We start from the raw sequence: 19,389 nt of genomic DNA, 5'->3' as shown, positions 1-19,389 counted from the left end.
GCCTATTTAATCCGCCCTCCTGGCTTTGCTGGACTGCATTTGTATTTTCTACTGTTGAGCTAGCTTGTTGCTCTGTTGCCGTTCTCTGTTAGATTTGCTAGGTCTTCTGACCCCTATGCCTTTTTTGTTGTGTGTTTGTCTTTGACTGCTACTATTTCTGAGAGGAGGTGTCCAACTTTTCCCAGTCCCTAGATCTTGTAGGGATCCCTCCCTCACATCTATAGGTCTGCGTTCAGACTAGCCGAGGACTTTAGCGGGTCTGATCGCAGGATCAGGATCCCCGTTACATCGTAGGGATCTAGTTTAGTTCTATTGTAGGGACAGATCTCCTCTCTTTCCTTAGTCTCTGTAGCAGATCATAACACTAGCAGCACTGCTCTCGGGTGGAATGGAGAACATGATGGAATGCACCAGTGCGTCTTGGTACTCCCGCATTTTACGCTCCCGGTTCAACGGTGTTATGAGGCTTTGTAAGTTGTCCCGGTAGCTCCTGCGCTGTGTGGCTTCGATTCCCCAAATAAATTAATTTTAATACGGCCTGTTGATGTTAGGCCACGGCTGTGCTCATATCGGTCGCAACAGGTAACCGTTCACAGGTCGATGTGGAGGTAGACCGTGACGGCTGCTGCAGCACTGATTCAGAGGAACTGGAGTATGAATCGGAGTCAATGTGTACAGACTGGATTCCTGCAATCCTTGGAGTTGGCAGAACACATACAGCACCACTCTCAAGATCTGTACCCGGCTCCACAACATTTACCCAAGGGCAGTGAGGGAAAGGTATCGTCCCTGTCCATGCTTACTGGTCCACGCATCAGTGGTCAGGTGGACCTTGCTACTGACGGCATTTTGTAGCGCATGTTTAATTTTTCCCTCCACATGCTGTTGCAGGGCAGGGACGGCTTGCCTGCTGAAATAAAAGCAGCTGGGCACGTTGTATTGTGGGACTGCCAATGCAATCAAGTTATGAAAGGTGTTAGTCTCCACCAGCCTGAATGATAGCATTTCAAGGGCCAGTAGATTTGCAATGCCAGCATTCAGAGCCTGTGCTCAGGGGTGGTTTGTCGAGTATGGCTCCTTTTCTCCCATGCCTGTGCTAACGATGGCTGTAGACTGGCCTGGGACTGTGAGGATGACAGGGAACGTGGTGCTGTGGGTAGAATGACACTGTGTCTCTGTACAACAGTGCCAGAGATTCTTCCATGGCGATCCTGTGAGGAATCCGAACCAGCTGTGTGTGAGCTGGAGGAAGAGGCTACAACACGAGCTGAAGAGGTGGTAGGTGGCGCAGTAGGTGGGCCTAGGTCTTCAGTGTGTCTTTGTAACTCCACCACGTGCTTGGTCCGCACATGTTTCCACATATTTGTGGTATTGAGGTTGCTGACACTTTTCCCTCTTTTCACCTTCTGATTACACAGCTTGCATTTGACAAAGTAAATGTCATCTGCAACTGTGTCAAAAAAGTACCAGGCACTGCAAGTCTTGGGAGCGCCCGCTTTGGGTTTTGGAAGAGCCATGCTCCTAATGGGTGCCGAAGTGGAGGCTACAGGCAACCAAGTCTGCCCCCTCCCTCTCCATCCTTTTGGGGCCGTTCGGGGAATCGCCTCCTCAGAGCTGCTCCCACCACCTTCCTGTCCCTCACACCATGATGGGTCAAGGACCTTATCATCTACACCACCCTCTTCAAACAACTGCTTCTCCTGGGTAGTCTCGACAGCACAGTACGCACCAGAAAGTGGCACCTGAGTCTCATCATCAGATGCGTACTGAGGTGTGCTGCTGACCATAGGCACTGGCCCACCCGCCTCTTCGGATTCAGAGAGACAAAGCGGTTGCGCATCACTGCATACTACCTCTTCTTCAAATTCTAGAATTCTGCTTGGCTGGCCCCCTCTTTCCAAGCCAAGAGATTCAGAGAACAGAAGTAGAGATGGCTCCTGTCCAGGGCTCTCTGACTGCCTGGGCAATTTGGCAGGTGGTGAAGAGACAGATGGGTGCTCTTCAGTGCTCAGGACCTGAGAGGATCTGGAACTAATTGAAGTTGATGCGTTAGCTGCCATCCATCCAACAATGGCTTCAATTTGGTCCTCCCGCAGCAGTGGGGTATGGCTAGCTCCTACAAAGCTGCGCATAAAGGACTGTTCCCTGGTAAAACTGGGGGATGCTGAGTCACTGGTGCCCGCAGCAGGCACAGAATCCCCACGTCCTCTCCCTGCAGGCACAGAATCCTCACGTCCTCTCCCTGCAGAAACACCATGTCCACGACCACGACCACATGCCTTACTCCCTGCCTTCTTCATCTTGGTAGACTGATAAAGATAGGCAGAAAAGTACTAAGGGCTTAGTGTGCTTATTCCTGAACAGCTGCTAACAGGTATAAGGAACACTAATTTTATAAAGTGTGGACTAGACTTTAATATGAGCTAATGTGGCCTACACAACTGTAAAGTGGAGTGTTTGGTGAACTTCATTTAGGTTTTTTTGTCACAAAAAGACACTGGATGTGCGCAAAGATGTAATACCGATAATATCACAAACTTTTTGTAGCTATTACAATGTAGGAAGGTAACCTACAATGCAATAGATGAGGCTGCAAAAAATAGGCTAATACTAATCTGGCTGGGGCTGCAGGATACAAGGCTGCAGAAAGGCTCCTCTATCTACTCCTATATAGTGTGTTTGGAACCAATTTAGCTGAATACGGATGGAACCACCACACTAATAGGAGAAATCAGGAAAAATGATCAATTAGCAAAAAAGGACAATGTATGAGGCAGTGACACACACTGAGTGCACTACAACCAGACGTGGTTGAAGCACACACTACAGGGTGAGCTGCACTCACACACACAGACCTTGCAGAAAGCGGTGAACAGTACAGATGCAGAGCACTGTGCACTAGCGCTGCAAGACCAAAAAAATGTCTCTATCTACTCCTATATAGTGTGTTTGGAACCAATTTAACTGAATACGGATGGAACCACCACACTAATAGGAGAAATCAGGAAAAATGAGCAATTAGCAAAAAAGGATAATGTATAAGGCAGTGACGCACGCTGAGCGCACTACAACCAGATGTGGCTGAAGCACACACTACAGCGTGAGCTGCACTCAAGCCCCCGTCTCACATAGCGAGATCGCTATGTGTGACACTTTGCAGCGATCAGGCCCCTGCTGTGAGGTCGCTGATCGCTGCAAAGTGTCCTGGACCATTTTTTGGTTGTTGCCCTCCCGCTGGTCAGCACACATCGCTGTGTGTGACCAGCGGGAGCAGCGATCAGACTGGTAACCATGATAAACATCGGGTTACTAGGGGCACACGCGCACCTAGTAACCCGTTGTTTATCATGGTTACGAGCCTGCTAAAGTGAGCGGTAACCTCCCGCTCACCGTAGCAGAGTGGTAACCATGATAAACAACGGGTTACTAGGGGCACGTGTGGCCCTAGTAACCCGATGTTTAACATGGTTACCAGCCTGCTCCTGCTTCAGCAGGCTCGTAACCAGGAGCAGGACATCGTGGAAAGATTCTTTCCACAATGTCACTGCTCCCCTGATCTTTGGTGAGCCTGCCTGTTTGACAGCTCACCAGCGACCACATAGCGACGCTGCAACAATCCCTGACAGGTCGTATCGTTGTCGGGATCGTTGCAGCGTCGCTAAGTGTGACGGGGCCTTCACACACACAGACCTTGCAGACAGAGAACTGTGCACTAGCGCTGCAAGGAACAGCGATTTATAAAGTAGCTTGAGTAAAGCAGAATAGACCAAATAGGTAGCTAAAACTGTCCCTCAGAACAACAGCGTCCTATCCCTAACTGAATTCACAGCAGAGTGAGCTCAAAATGGCGGCGGCGGCTTTTATAGTGCATCATGACATCATTTCAGCAGCCAATCACAGTCATGCCATTAGTTAAGATGCCTACATGCCTAACAGGATGTGCCCACACTTCTTAGGATCCTCATTGGCTGAATAAAATGAAAATGGCTCATTGCATTATGGGAACTTCAGATTCCGGTATACGATATTGCAAAAGTGTCGGAATTAAGTATCGGAATTCCGATACCGTGAATATCGGCCGATACCCGATGTTTCAGTATCGGAATGCTCAACACTAGTTATGGTGCTATATAAAGCCGGGATGTGTCAAGTTAACCCTTGCTATGCTGACCAAAGACTTCACATCTTTTCCAAACGTGACACGAGACCAGTGCGGATGACACAGAGGATTCCAGAAATATCCAAGGCAGTCCCGTGTAAGTCCCGGTGACACTGCGCAGATATTAAAGCTACATTTTGTCTATGGACTTTGTTTCCGAATCAACATTTAATTCATGGACTTTTGATTAAAATGTGGACTGTGCAATAAAGAGTACCGTTTATGGACTGAACAATAATGAATACAGTTATGGACTGTGCAATATCTACATGATATAATTTATTTTAAAGGAGTTATCATCTAAAGACTGTTATATAAGAACCAAGAAGAAGACGAGACGACGACCAGACGACATCAGATGATGACAATTGGACCCGTAAGTGCTTCGATTTTGAGTTAGGGAAGCATAATCATGAATTTTATATAAATATTAGTCACAGCGAACATAACATGAATTCACATAATTATGTTATTGAATATGGATGTATATCAATAATCCAACATTGATATTATTATTATGGACGTTAAATTATTTTGCCATGCGGCTATACAGTAAGTTAGTAAATCTATAAATGGACAGAGCAGATGACATACAGTATATACTGTAGATACCACACGACACTCAGGGAGGGGGCTCTGTTCTGTCTCCCCTCTCAGAGGGTCTACGCTCAGCATCTGACACGTGCTTCTGTGGCCTACTATAACTTGGACGGACACTCATGGACAAGCAGCTGATAAACCTTCTACACAGGATCCAGAGAAAGATGGATGAATAAACAGCAGCCAATTTAATGAACTAACCATGGGACTAATTCACATATTCTGTATTTTGCTACAATGGTTTTTTTTGATGGACAATGCAAAAAGTCACTACATTTTTTTCTAAGAACTATCGTGACTAGTGATGAGCGAGCGTGCTCGGGTATTCGCCGAGTAGTTTCGGCATGCTCGGCATTTTAGTAACAGTCACCACGCCTGCATGTGTCACAGGTGTTAGACAGCTGTGACACATGCAGGGATAGCTTGTCACAGACGCTACCCATCATATAGGAGAAACACTGGAGATTAATCTGCATTATACAGGACCACTTGTGACCAATACTAACACATGCCATCGTCATCCAAGACAATCCCTTTTAGAGATCACAGCATTGTGAAGAATGAAATGTTTCTAAGTTCTAACCAGATGACATGTTGCAGTGCTTCTAAAGAGATGTAGAGCTGCAGTGCGGATCTCCTTGGTCTTAACACCATAGATTATTGGGTTTAGAGTTGGTGGGATGAGGACGTAGAGGTTGGACAGAATCACATGGATGTGTGGAGGTATATGACCTATTCTACAGTTATATGAAAAAGTTTGGGCACCCCTATTAATCTTAAGCTTAATGTTTTATATAAATTGGTGTTTTTGCAGCAGCTATTTCAGTTTGATAGATGTAATAACTGTTGGACACAGTAATGTTTCTGCCTTGAAATGAGGTTTATTGTACTAACAGGAAATGTGCAATCTGTATTCAAACAAAATGTGACAGGTGCATAAGTATGGGCACCTCACCAGAAAAGTGACATTAATATTTAGTAGATCCTCCTTTTGCCTCTAGTCGCTTCCTGTAGCTTTTAATGAGTTCCTGGATCCTGGATGAAGGTATTTTTGACCATTCCTCTTTACAAAACAATTCCAGTTCCTGTAAGTTTGATGGTCGCCCCCGAGCATGGACAGCCCTCTTCACATGATCCCACAGATGTTCAATGATGTTCAGGTCTGGGGACTGGGATGGCCATTCCAGAACATTGTAATTGTTCCTCTGCATGAATGCCTGAGTAGATTTGGAGTGGTGTTTTGGATCATTGTCTTGCTGAAAGATCCATCCCCTGCGTAACTTCAACCTTATCACTGATTCTTGAACATTATTGTCAAGAATCTGCTGATACTGAGTGGAATCCATGCGTCCCTCAACTTTAACAAGATTCCCGGTGCCGGCATTGGCCACACAGCCCCAAAGCATGATGGAACCTCCACCAAATTTTACTGTGGGTAGCAAGTGTTTTTCTTGGAATGTTGTGTTTTTTTGCCGCCATGCATAACGCCTTTTTGCATGACCAAACAACTCAATCTTGGTTTCATCAGTCCACAGGACCTTCTTCCAAAAAGAAATTGGCTTCTCCAAATGTGCTTTTGCATACCTCAGCCGTTTGTGGCGTGCTTGCAGAAATGGCTTCTTTTGCATCACTCTCCCATACAGCTTCTCCTTGTGCAAAGTGCGTTGTATAGTTGACCGATGCACAGTGACACCATCTGCAGCAAGTTGATGCTGCAGCTCTCTGGAGGTGGTCTGAGGATTGTCCTTGACTGATCTCACCATTCTTCTTCTCTGCCTTTCTGATGTTTTTCTTGGCCTGCCACTTCTGGCCTTAACAAGAACTGTCCCTGTGTTCTTCCATTTCCTTACTATGTTCCTCATAGTGGAAACTGACAGGTTAAATCTCTGAGACAGCTTTTTGTATCCTTCCCCTGAACAACTATGTTGAATAATCTTTGTTTTCAGATCATTTGACAGTTGTTTTGAGGAGCTCATGATGCCACTCTTCAGAGGAGATTCAAACAGGAGAACAACTTGCAAGTGGCCACTTTAAGTAGCTTTTCTCATGATTGCATACACCTGGCTATGAAGTTCAAAGCTCAATGAGGTTACAAAACCAAAAAAAGTGCTTTAGTAAGTCAGTAAAAAGTAGGTAGGAGTATTTAAAACAAGAAAATGATAAGGGTGCCCATACTTATGCACCTGTCAAATTTTGTTTGAATGCAGATTGCACATTTTCTGTTAGTACAATAAACCTGATTTCAAGGCAGAAACATTACTGTGTCCAACAGTTATTACATATATCAAACTGAAATAGCTGTTGCAAAAACACCAATTTTTATAAAACATTAAGCTTAAGATTAATAGGGGTGCCCAAACTTTTTCATATAACTGTATAAGTTAGGAAGGAAAACTGTCCCAGGGTGTAGAACATGAGGATGATACAAATGTGAGAAGTACAAGTTCCAAAGGCTTTATTCTTGGTGTTCTTAGAAGGAAGTCTCAAAAGTGCCCTCAATATCAAGACATACGATATGGCAATGCATGTTATGTCAAATACAATGATTAGCAAGACCATGGTCAAGCCATAGGCACTGTTGATGGTGGTGTCAGCACAAGCCAACTTCACAACCGCCATGTGGTCACAGTAGGCATGTGGGATGCGATGACTCTGACAGTATGGGAGTCTACTGGCCATCCATTGGCAAGGGGCCACTATGATAGTTCCTCTTATCACCAGGGCTAGGATCATTTTTCCTATTAATGTGTTGGTTAAAGTACTTACATAGTGAAAGGGATTACAGATAGCGATGTATCTATCAAAGGCCATGGCCAGGAGGACTCCAGACTCTAGTGAGGTGAAACAGTGGATGAAGAACATCTGTACAAGGCAGGATAAGAAAGGGATCTCCTTCTGATTGAGCCAGAAGATGCAGAGCATTTTCAGGGTAATGGAGCTTGACAGAACCAGATCAGTGAGGGACAAAGTAAAGAGGAAATAATACATGGGACTGTGCAGCCGTGGTTCCATCATGACGAGGAGCAGCATCAGGAGGTTCCCCAGGACCGCTATGACGTACATGACAAAGATAGGGATCGATATCCACACATGAGAAGATTCAAAGCCCGGGACCCCCTCCATGATGAACACGCTTGTATAAATGCCGGAGATATTGATGGACGCCATGATTCAGCCCAGAATTAATATGAAGTCATCCAACCCCTGAGTAGATTCTCCAACACAAATATTAACATTCACATTATTCACTTTCATTCTTTCGATTTGAAATTGAAATAAAGTTAAAATACAGATCAATAAAAATGATAAAAAATAAAAGATTATTCCAGCCAATCCTCAGTGCCACCTGGATGAATATAAGAAATGGTGTTACAGATGTTGGGGTCAAGAATGTGAAGACCCTTTGGTCATAGATTCTTCTCATCTCATTTTTAGAAGGTTTTATATTTTATGCTTCTTATCATGTAGAAGGTGACAACCCCACTCATAGCACGTATACCTACCACCCTGGATATATTTTCCCCACCACCATATGAATTATTCTCCTGTCCTCTCACTTTCAATGTCCTCCTCACATCAGTCCTTGTCTAGAATTAAACATCCCTGTTATTGACAATAATGAACCATAGATGGTCCCTCCCGTTGCTCTTTGTTCATGGTGAGACTTGGTTGTAGGGGATTAATCGTTCTATTATTTACCTGCTTGCTACAGACGTCTTTCAGCCTCTTAAGGACCCACGTTACTTGGTGATCCGTGATGAAGGTGTATGATTTATAGTATGTACAGCAGTGATGTGAGTGGTGCTGGGCGGAGTCCTTTTGGGTCCAGTCCACTATAGACACTTTGATTTATCAGGTCAATACCTCGGTTAAACGATAAATTAATCCCACTGCTGCAGTAAAATCCCGGCAATTTCTAATCAACAACTTGGAAAATGCCTTGAATCCCTCGGCAGGCTGATATTACCACTGTCATCTACTGTACAACTCAATGACCCATGTTCTATAGATTAATGAGTTTGTCTTGTCACATGATATTGATTATAAGGTAGGATATATCATCTATATCAGATTAGTAGTGGTCCAACACCTGGCACCACCTCTGATCAGTTGTTATAAGCTGCGGTGGTGGCCACATGTAAACATTGAATGGGGCTCCACCGCATTACTCCACTCACTATGTAGCAGCGGAGTACTGCAACTCCGCTCCTATTCTCCTGAACCACTGACAGTGGTGGTGCCAAGTGGCGGACCTCCACCAATATAATATTGATGACCTATCCTGATGATGAGTGATGAATATCGTGAGACCAGAGAACCCCTTTAAATCTATAAATGCCGGAGCAAGACAAGAGTCCACAATTTCCCTGCTGCCAGTATATGACAGGATAATCACTGAGGTCACAGCCACGGGAGGGTTTTATCTCACATTGCACCCACGAGACTTGGCTACTGCTTTCATCCTGGACAGGTCTTACTTCTGAGGCTCGAGCACACCACTGAATTATGTGTACATTTTGGATGGAGCCATATTTATACGGACATAGCCATAGCTCCGTACACCTCTACCACATATTTTACTCTCTTGAGTTGTCGCGCAGTCTCTGTCTGGTGCCCTGTGTATGTAGGTGTTATCCTACCCCTCCATACTTACTTAGGCTCTGTATGTGTGACGCCTCTACTCGTAAAGCCCGTGTTGGGGGACTCTGTGTCGGGCCCTGTGATGGGAGAGATGGAATGCAGCCGTGGCCCGGGCCCGACCCGTGCTCAGGGCCGTCACATTAAAAAAAAGAGATGGTATGGGCTTGCCCAGGTTGAGTGGCTTATTTAACGACTACGCCACCTGTGGTGCCTGGTGAAGGGTACAGTCCGCTAAGGCATAGTGTTACTGCGGCCGAAGTTCTTACTACTCCCCACAGGCCTCAGGGCGCAGGGACAGGATGGAGGGGGTAGTAGTAGAGGAGAAGGGATCCCGCATCCCGCGGCGTGGCGCAGAAATAACAGTCCGGAGGCCATAGGGGTGAACTTCCAAGGCTTTACTCACTTAGATGGCAAAGGAAGGCGAATCCCTGCTCCCCGCGGAGTCCTGCGTTCACCAGAGACGGGGGTCCGACAACCTCCAAGTAAGTCCAGCATTCAATCGCGACCTTACAGCAGAGTGTTCCTGAACTACAGACTGAATCCTTTCCTATCCGTGTGTGTGCAAATAGGCCGGGTCTCCCTCTGAACTCCTCTCAGAACAAGGCCACGGGGGCAGCTCCGCTCCGTCCGATACCCGGTGGGATCCTCTGGGCCTAACCAGGCTTTCCCGACCAGGACATGGAGTAGCAAGGTCGGGTGTCGGGGGCCGGTACCCCTCTTGCAGCCGGACTCCCTCTGAATATATCAGTATGGCGAGGACAGGTGGCGTACACCGCTCCGTCTGCATCCTGCCTGGGATCCATTTGCTGTGGAGCCACAATCCTAAGCTCCGGGCCTTCTTGATCACGGTCCTTGGCCGGGTTGAGACATTCCCCGTCTACAACCTACCTCTCGTCCCAAGGCCGTGGTACGAGGGTTATGTCCCTTGCCGGTGCAGGCCCACACAGGATCTGCGCTCCGGGAGGGAGGTCACATTACACACAGTAGTTGACAGCACACAGACAGCCGAAAAACTTGACTAACAAGGACTAAAAGGACCAGCAAAAGACCAAGAAAAAGGACAGAAGACCAAGATCAAAGATGGCTTTGAATTAAATATGAAATCTAAAGTGTAACTAACTTGTAAGTCCTCCACCCTCACCCACTAACTGGTTCCCCTAAATCTTGGTTCCCAGTCTCCCTGTAACCAGGGGAGCAGCACCTAGTGCATACTAGCCCACTCTGGTGGAGAAGTGTGGTGTTGGATGTAAGGGCTGGGTCACGACTATCACACTGGCCTTACCTCAGAGGAGGAATACTACACTCCATTAGAGAAGTGCAGCATCCCTGTGGCGGTCGAACCCTCAGGGGCGCCACATATGTATGGAGGAACAAGGAAGCATAGCCATCACAACATGACCTGTTAAGGCCAGATAATAAAGGTCTGTGATCTGTTGAGTTAGGTTCAGTTTCTAAAACCCCCGGTCACTGCAGAGAGAATAGAGTTTTACAAGTAATGCAATAAAATGTAATCCCAATTGGGGAGGTTTCTCCAGAGCGTGTGCTGCCCTTTCTTAGGGACACTCTGAGGTTTACATCCGCACCCTCCTACAAGAAGATGTGTTCTTAAACTCATGTTTGTTGAGGAAAAAGGGACTCACCAATCCACCCTAGGAACGTACCTAGCGCTCAGGGTAATGCCCCCAGCCCATGCTGGAATGCCCAGATTGGGGAGGATTGTACGGAAACTCTGCCACCTTCCAGGCTGGGGAGCCCAAAATTTGCAAATATTGTGACTGACAGTTCAAGACAGTTGACAGATGTCTGACATCAGCGCACATGTACGTACGTCACCCAATGTGCTGACTGTGCCTTGGGCAAGACACAACATGAAGTCACCCCATGGATCTCAACGTCAGAGGCCTATTCTGCAAAAGAGGTCTGGAGAGATGAAATGCGATGGAGGAAGGCGACAGGAAGCGGACAGTGCAATGGACCGGATGACAGGATGCAATGGAGGTGGGACCAGTGAACAGTGAGGTATTATCTTTTTTTTAAATGCTAGATTTATTATGGTCTGCACAAAGAAAGATTGACACTAGCATGCGAATAAATCATAACATACCCATGATGTTGTATGGACTGGTGTCTCGCTGGGGCCTCGACGCGCGTTTCGTGTGAGCTTCTTCGGGGGGCACAATATCTCTCCCCAGGCAAATGCTGGTACATTTCTAGACATCATAGAAGGTCACACATGCCTTACAGGCCATTCTTACGGACACGCCGATCGCTACAAATTCTAGATGAGGCACAAAAACAGCAGGTGCTTCAACGGATATTAAGTGCTCCTTCAAGTGGGCTCTCCATCACCTCAATTTCAGCATCACAAATACTCCAGTCCTCAGAGGTGTCACCCCAATCGCACTTGCTTCCTCACAGCTCCCAAGTCTCCAGCTGCCCGTCTGAGTATGGGGTAACACAGATGGTTGAGTCTGCACAGCTGTTTACTCATACTATAGCCTGGGAAACGGAGGTCTGCTCCAGAGCTTCTGTTAATCCAGATGAGGAAATGATCTGACCTGATGCCCAGAATCTTTATAAGTCGGATCCAGGACCAGATGAAGAAGGTTCTGAGCATAATGTAGACCCTTGTTCCCAAACTGTAACTCCTGTTGGTGGAGACAATGATGAAGACGATGATGAGACTCAAATACCTGATTGGAGCGACAACTTGACTTTTCGGTCAGGGCAGGAAGAGGTTGGCTCTGAGGACGACGGGTGTGATAACACACAGGGTGATGATGACGAGGTTGGAGATCCCACTTACTGTCAACCCACAGTCAGCCAGTCGATGAGGTCAGCAGAGGAGGTGGAGGAGGATGTGACTAGCCCTGGGGATGGGGATGACTCGGTACCCGGGCATTTGCCTGGCCTTGGGGATGTCGCGGTGGTCGGCTCCCTGGCCCGTACCCTGGGGTCTCTCTTTAAAAGGGTGGATAATTGTTAATTTTATAAGAGTTCATGACGCCACCTGTGGTATCTGGTGACAAGCACCAGCGCTGCAGCAGTCCACTGAGGCCGGTGATAAGGCAGCTCGATGGTATAGCTCCCCACAGGTGGAGCTAGGTCTCAGGGCAGCGTATGCAGGGGGAATGCAGGACAGGCGAGACCCAGCTGGGTCAGAGCAAGAACGGGAACGGACACGGTAGTCACTTCAGTACCTTTTACTGGTGGAAATTCAGGCACATCCCAGAGCACTGTAGGGTGAAGGGTGCATATCAGGATCCTCCCCAATGAGCGGGTGTAGGGCCTCCTGTTTCTTGACTCTGCGTAGTAAGTTTCTGACCTGCACGGAGCTAGGCCTAACTTTGTCTCTGTCCTGCGCTGGCTGACCTTGTGGTAGGGCCTTCTCTTGGAGTTCACGCTCCCAGTATGCGGGGCCTAAGCATCTCCTGGCTCTGTTACATATCAGCACCTTAGCGATCCTGGGACTTGTAGTTCTCCAGGGATTCCGGTTATGCCTTACTGGGTCATAGAGATACCGGTAAGCTCGGATCCTGTGTCCGGTAAATGCTTCGGGGTGAGCTGGTTAAGCTCCTCTGCCCCTTATGTACTAACTCGCCACTCGCCTTCGGCCTACTCGGGCCCTCACTAGGCTATACACACTAACGGCAGCTTGCCGCGCTTCACTGATCTTACGGCACCGGCACACCTTAAGCTCTATCTGGGCTCCCTGAATCTAGCAAGCAGGAGCCTCGTGCTCCACTGCTGAACTATTAACTGCGCTCTCTAGACTAGACTGAGCTCCACTGCAGACTGACCTCCCTTAGGCTTCTCTACTGTAGGAACTCTTCAGAGGAACTGAACTGCCTAGCTCCACCTTCCCTATTTATATCCCTAACGGGCTCCCTCTGCTGGTCTGAGGTGGAAGGTGGAGATGTGTGAATGTTTATGGGGGCCTCTTGTGGAGGATTCCATCAATGCACTCTTCTAGGATCTGTGATACCAAGCGCAGCGGGGCATCACAGATGCTATTGACGACGAGGTTAGGTTGCGCCTTCCTGAACAGAGACGGAGTACTGGAAGCACGTCAGCAACTGCATCCTCAACCACAACTCTGCCTCTGACCACAAGTCGTAGTGGCTCTTAAGGTCACATGGGCTCTAAGCCTTGCATAGCCTGGGCATTTATTCAGATCGATAAGGATGACCCAACTCGTGTTATCTGTAATATTTGTCAGCAAAAGCTAAGTAGAGGCCAAAAAATCCTTAGTTTGAGTACTTCATGCATGTACCGTCACATGGATATGAAGCATAAGTTGCAGTGGGAAGCTCACTGTGCTACAATGCGGCCTAGCCGGCTGGGCCAACCACCGTCTGCCCCATCTTGTGCATCCGCAGCCTCTTCATCCTCTGTGACTGGGGAGACAGCAGTCACACCTGTTTTTGGACGCAGACCTGCCACCTCTTTACCCGCAACAGCCAGTGTGATTGGCAGGTCGTCAGTTCATTGGGAAGTGGAAACACCTGCTAGTGTTGAGCGCTCTCCGACATCGAGAGCACCACCTTTGGATCAAGGCAACCTAACATGTCCGCCTGCATCTTCCTCACAGACCGGTAGTTTGCCGGGGACACCCTACTCAACACCGTCTAAGCACAACAGCCAGTCCTCGGTCCCTCAGATGTGGAAAAGTAAAAGACCATTTCCTCCTAGCCATGAGAAAGCTAAGAGGTTGAATTTCACCATCTGCAAGCTGTTGGCTACAGAAATGCTGCCTTTCCACCTGGAGGACACAGAGGATTTTCAAGACCTTATGTCCGTCACAGTGCCCCAGTACCAGATGCCCAGTCGGCACTACTTCTCAAAGAAAGGTGTGCCTGCGCTCCACCAGCATGTCGCACACAACATCACAACATTTCAGAAACTCTGTGTGTGACAGGGTGCACTTCACCACAGACACTTGGACGAGAAGGCATGGACAGGGGCGTTACATGTCGCTGACTGGGCACTGGGTAACTATGGTGACAGCAGGACAAGGGGCTGCTGTCCAAGTCTTACCGTCCCCACGAGTTGTGCGTCAATCCTCTTTATCTCGAAGTTCCTCCACTGCTTCTGCCTCCTCAACCTCCTCTCGGTCCTCCACCTGCACCCAAAGCCTGTCTGGTAATGCCACCTGCCAATCCTGCACACCTCCTTACTATGCTGGCAGCAGGGCTCAACGGCATCAGTGTTTACTTTGAAATGTCTGGGAAATGTGAGTCACACAGCTGAGGAGTTGTGGTCAGCTCTGGAGACCCAGTTTCATGAAAGGTTGTCTCCACTGGACCTGCAACCAGGGAAGGCCATGTGCGACAATGCTGCAAACCTGGGTGCGGCACTTCGCCAGGGCAATGTCACACACGTGCCTTGTATGGCTCACGTGTTGTCCAGCAATTTTTAGCCCACTATCCCGGACTAGATGGCCTTCTGCAGAGGGCATGGTCGCTGTGTGCTCACTTCCGCCGTTCGCATCCCGCAGTTCAACGACTTACATCTCTACAGAAGTCGTTGGGCCTGCCAGTTCACCGGCTGAAATGCGATGTGCCGACACGGTGGAATTCAACTCTGCACATGTTGCAGCGACTGTGGCAGCACCGACAAGCCCTGGTGCAATACGTTCTGACGTATAGCCTGGGCCAACGAGATCCAGAGGTGGGGCAAATCACGCTGCAGGAGTGGTCTCAGATCAGGGACCTATGAAGTTGACGCGCCCCCTGGGCCATGGGGTACCCTGAGCCGGGCTGGTAGACGCTGGGGGTTGTAGTCACTGTGGCGGTGACCCAGTCCGTGACCCAGGGCGGTCAATCCAAGGGTAATTTGTATATATGGATTTTATAATGTCTGACTACGCCACCTGTGGAGTGCGGCCAAAGGGGCCGCCGCTGCGGAACAGTCCTCTGAAGCTGGTGGTTTTGCAGCAACGGTATTATTACTCACCACAGGAAGAGTGTAGCTTCAGGGCAGTGTGGGTGGATGATGGTGGTTGTAGTGCAGGGAGTCAGTAATGAACACAGAGTTCGTGTGATGCCGTCTCAAGATATTACTCACAGTTGTTGTAGTCCAGATTACAGGTACCAGAGCAATCTCCCCCGTCGTGCTGTGCATACTCAGTGAGGGGCTCAGTCCACCCCCAGATAGCTCCGGAGTACTTAGCAGGACCCCCTTCTGTGTGTCGTTTCTCTGGCCTTCTCCCTGCACCTCACACCCAGTGACACTTCTATCCGGTATCCTCGGGCCTTGGCGGGTGACGTGTGTTCCGTCCCCTGGGTCCTATGTGGCTACCTTCTTAGTGAGACTGGTGTGGACTTTGGCCTGCAGTACATGAAATTCAGCAGCCTCCGGTTTCTAGTTGAGCCTTGCTGTTTCTCCGCTAGTTGAGGGACCGGTTCCCCTTATCTGGCCTGACCCCTCTACCTCCTGGTAGCAGCGGGAGTACGGGTGGCCTTCTGCACGGCCCGTAGCCGTAGGGTCCCTTCGGTTCCTGGAGCCTTCCTGCTCCCACTCCTCTCTTCTCTCCTTCAGTCCTGGGCCTCCCAGGCTAGGCCCGCCTCCGGAGCAGAGCTCATGCCTAGTCTCTGCTCCTGTCACTTTTCCTCCTCTGTCTGGCTTGCTCTTTCTAAGATGGCTTCCTATTTATACTCTCCTTGTCATGTGCTCCCCTAAGCTGCTCCCCTAAGCACCCACTACATAGGACCCTCAAACCAGCTAGGGACCTGGGACTGTGCTCTCCCTTAGGAGCAATCTCGCCCTACCCCCACTGCGGGTATGTGTTGGATGCAGGAGTTAGGGTCCCGAGCCATACGCCTTCCTTACCTAAGGGTGAGATACCACACCTCTGGGTGAGATGCAGTAACTCTGTGGCGACTGAACCCTCAGGGGCGCCACACACCCTTCTGCACAGTTTTGAAATGGCGACGAAGATGTTTAGTGCTCACGACGATGCCATTATCAGCATGACTATTCCGGTGATTTACATGCTGGAGCACACATTAAACAGAATTCAGAGTCAGGTGGTGGGACAAGAGGAGGTGGAGGAAGTAGAGGAGGAGTCGTATGCGGAAGGGATAACATCTCCAAGGTCCAGAAGGTTGGCAGCACCAAGGCGGCAGGCATGTGAGGGTGGGGGAGAAGGATTAACCAGGGCGCATGGTAGCAGCCAAACTGTTGAGGAAGGTGCAGGAGCCGAGGAAGAAGTGGAGGACGAACTGGCGATGGGCATGGAAGACTCATCAGATGAGGGAGACCTTGATCACATTTCTGTTGTGTGAGGTTGGAGGGAGAGGGCAGAGGAAGGAAGCATGATTCTTACCTCGCTACCAACACAACAAGGACTTGGTCCTTCTGGATGTGCAAGACACATGAGTGCTTTCTTGCTGCACTACCTGCAACATGACCCCCGGATTGTCAGAATTCGAAGTAATCCCGACTACTGGGTTGCCACACTCTTAGATCCCCGGTACAAAAGTATATTTGCCGAAATAATTCCTGCCATAAAAAGGTATTGACGAATGCAGGAGTATCTGCAGACGCTGTTGCAGAATCTTACATGTGCTTTTCCACAAAACACCAGTGGTGCACGTAGTGAATCTCACAGTTCTAACTTGCCAACGGTGGGACTGTCGAGTCTTCATCACTCAAACAGTAACAGAACCACAGTATCTGCTGGTAACAGCAATTTTGTGGAATCGTTTCACCACTTTTTAAGACCATCCTTTGCAAGGCCACAGGAGACAAGAAGTCTGACACATAGTCAACGCCTAGAGACGATGGTACAGGAGAATCTCCAAGTGAACATCGAAGCCATGACTGTGTCACTGGACCCTTGCTCATTTTGGTATTCCAATCTGGAATAATCGCCGGAGCTCGCCACTCACGCCTTGGAGATCTTGTCATGCCATGCAGCCAGCGTTCTGTCTGAACGTGTGTTCAGCGCTGCTGGTGGTGTGCTGACAGATAAGCGCACGCGGCTGTCCACTGATAATGTAGACAGACTCACGTTCATAAAGATGAACAAATCATGGATTCGCAAGGACATTTCTACCCCTGTGTCATCCTGGGGAGAGTAAAAGCTTGATGATTTGGTAAAATCACCTCACCAACCGTTTTAAGCAACAGTGGGGCAATTGATGCCACTTAACCCTAGAACGCATGACCATAAAAATCTACACTTTCACATACCTGGGGCCCTTTAGGCCCGTGTGCAAATAACATGTAATAACTCAAACTCAAATGACAAACAACTATATACATGAAGAATACCTAGAGTTTCAAAATTCTAACTAAAGTAATCTTGCAGAAAATAGAAAACAATTAACTGGGCGGGCCTGCAAGTCCACAGGTATGCGTTCTAGGGTTAAGTGGTGTCTGTGCCACAATTTTGGGAGTCACCTTGCTGTGTCTTACGTGACGTTGGCATCGTCAATTCCAGGTGGGTTGGGTCGCACCCCCCCCCCCTTTTAACTGTAAGAAACTACATACACTATGGCTTGGGGTAACACAGATGTTTGAGTCTGAAGAGCTGTTTACTCAGAGGTCTGCTCCAAATCTTCAGTGTTTGCTAGTCAGTGTAGAATTTTTAACTGCATCTAGCCTAGGCAATACTTTGGGCGTAGTAGCCCAGCTGCGAAGCAAGCTGCACCGCCTGTGTATCTAATAAGAATTTTTAAATGAATCTAGCCTAGGCAGACTGTGGGGACCCCCAACCAAACCCAGACGCTCAGCCCCCCTACCGCCCCCCTTTCATGGACAATACAATAATGTAACTCTTACAACTGGATGGGTGAGGATCGGTCACAGCTTTATTAACTCTTTATACTCATTCCATTAGAAAGGCATTTTATTTCTAAAATAATTCAACTTGTTGCAGCATGCCCTAAGTCCCCACTCCGGCAAGTTGGCCAACAAGTGTAACTCTCCAACATGTTCTTTCTATTTCCAGGCCACGGAGGATCCAGCGTACTCGTATGCAGGACTCTGACCCCCACCCATCACTCTTAACGCTTGTTCCACTCCGTCCTGGAGTCCTGACAGGAATATATCCAGTCCAATATCTATTAAGTGAACACCGTCGGGCCGTATGAGGCCTGCTTTATCTCCTTCCAGTTGTCGGTGTCGTATCACTACACCGCCTCTGTCTCTTCTAAATTTTGCCATCCGAATATTTATTACCCGCCTTGTCCATTCGATGGCCGTGATGTCTCGCGCACCTTGCCATACCGCTATCGGCACAATCTCTGACCATACTATAGCTAATTTTGTGAAAAATTCTCTGAAGCGCTCAGTGTCTAGTTTCATTATTGCCATTAGTTATGCGCTCTTGTGATTACCTAGGTTGTTTCCCCCGGCCTGTATAACTAAGATGACCGGACCTCTTGCCTCTCTCCCTACCTTGATTACCTCCATTAGTACCTGTGGCCATAGCAGGCCTTTAATACCTCTCCAGTTGAAATATGTGTTATGAAACTCTAATTTCCTCCCGCCTGGGTGGACTTTCGCCCTTTTTTGTGCCCAATATATATACGAGTGGCCTATCACTCACACTGTTGGCTTAGCGTCACCTGTAAAAGAAACAAACCACGTTAGGATAACAAGTCCGGTCTTATGTATCTCGCCAAACACGTGGATCGCCATCTCCCTATCCTCTGAACTTCCGTTTCTGACAGTCCTGCTCTTGCTGCTTCCGTGGCCGCACCTATGCGAAATGAGTGTGTCCCATAATCTTTGGGGTGGTTCCCTGCCGATGTTATGCATTTATTAAATATAGCTTGGAACAGGTATCTTGATAATGGCGTTCCATCAATGTGTGATAGGAAGAAATTACTTTGTGATCTGATGGTTAGATATGTTTTTACTATTGTTACCCGACTCAGTGTACCGTTTGTGGGCTGTAGAAGTACCCAAGTACCCCTGCCCGCTGGAACCGTTTTCGATTGGTGTATGCGTAGACGTATTGCATTATTGGCTATGACTAT

The 19,389-nt window shown here is 48.2% G+C and overlaps 1 protein-coding gene across 1 annotated transcript; it reads right to left on the bottom strand.

The window, feature by feature from the left end:
* Positions 1-5,342: 5,342 nt before the first annotated feature.
* On the bottom strand, positions 5,343-7,927 carry LOC141250816 (olfactory receptor 52N2-like; the record flags this gene model as incomplete). The annotated part of the gene is made up of 2 exons (XM_073670100.1): positions 7,137-7,927; positions 5,343-5,499 (listed from the first exon to the last, which is right to left on the bottom strand). Coding segments are annotated over exons 1-2 (948 nt in total), but the record flags the coding sequence as incomplete, so codon positions are not given.
* Between the last annotated feature and the right edge of the window lie 11,462 nt (positions 7,928-19,389).

The sequence above is a fragment of the Phyllobates terribilis genome, unplaced genomic scaffold (assembly GCF_046119375.1).
Source record: "Phyllobates terribilis strain yellow unplaced genomic scaffold, ASM4611937v1 Scaffold_6144__1_contigs__length_46554, whole genome shotgun sequence".
In the NCBI taxonomy this organism is placed as follows: Eukaryota; Metazoa; Chordata; class Amphibia; order Anura; family Dendrobatidae; genus Phyllobates; species Phyllobates terribilis.
The sequence above is the reverse complement of the archived record's forward strand: the minus strand, read 5'-3'. Positions and strand labels throughout refer to the sequence as shown.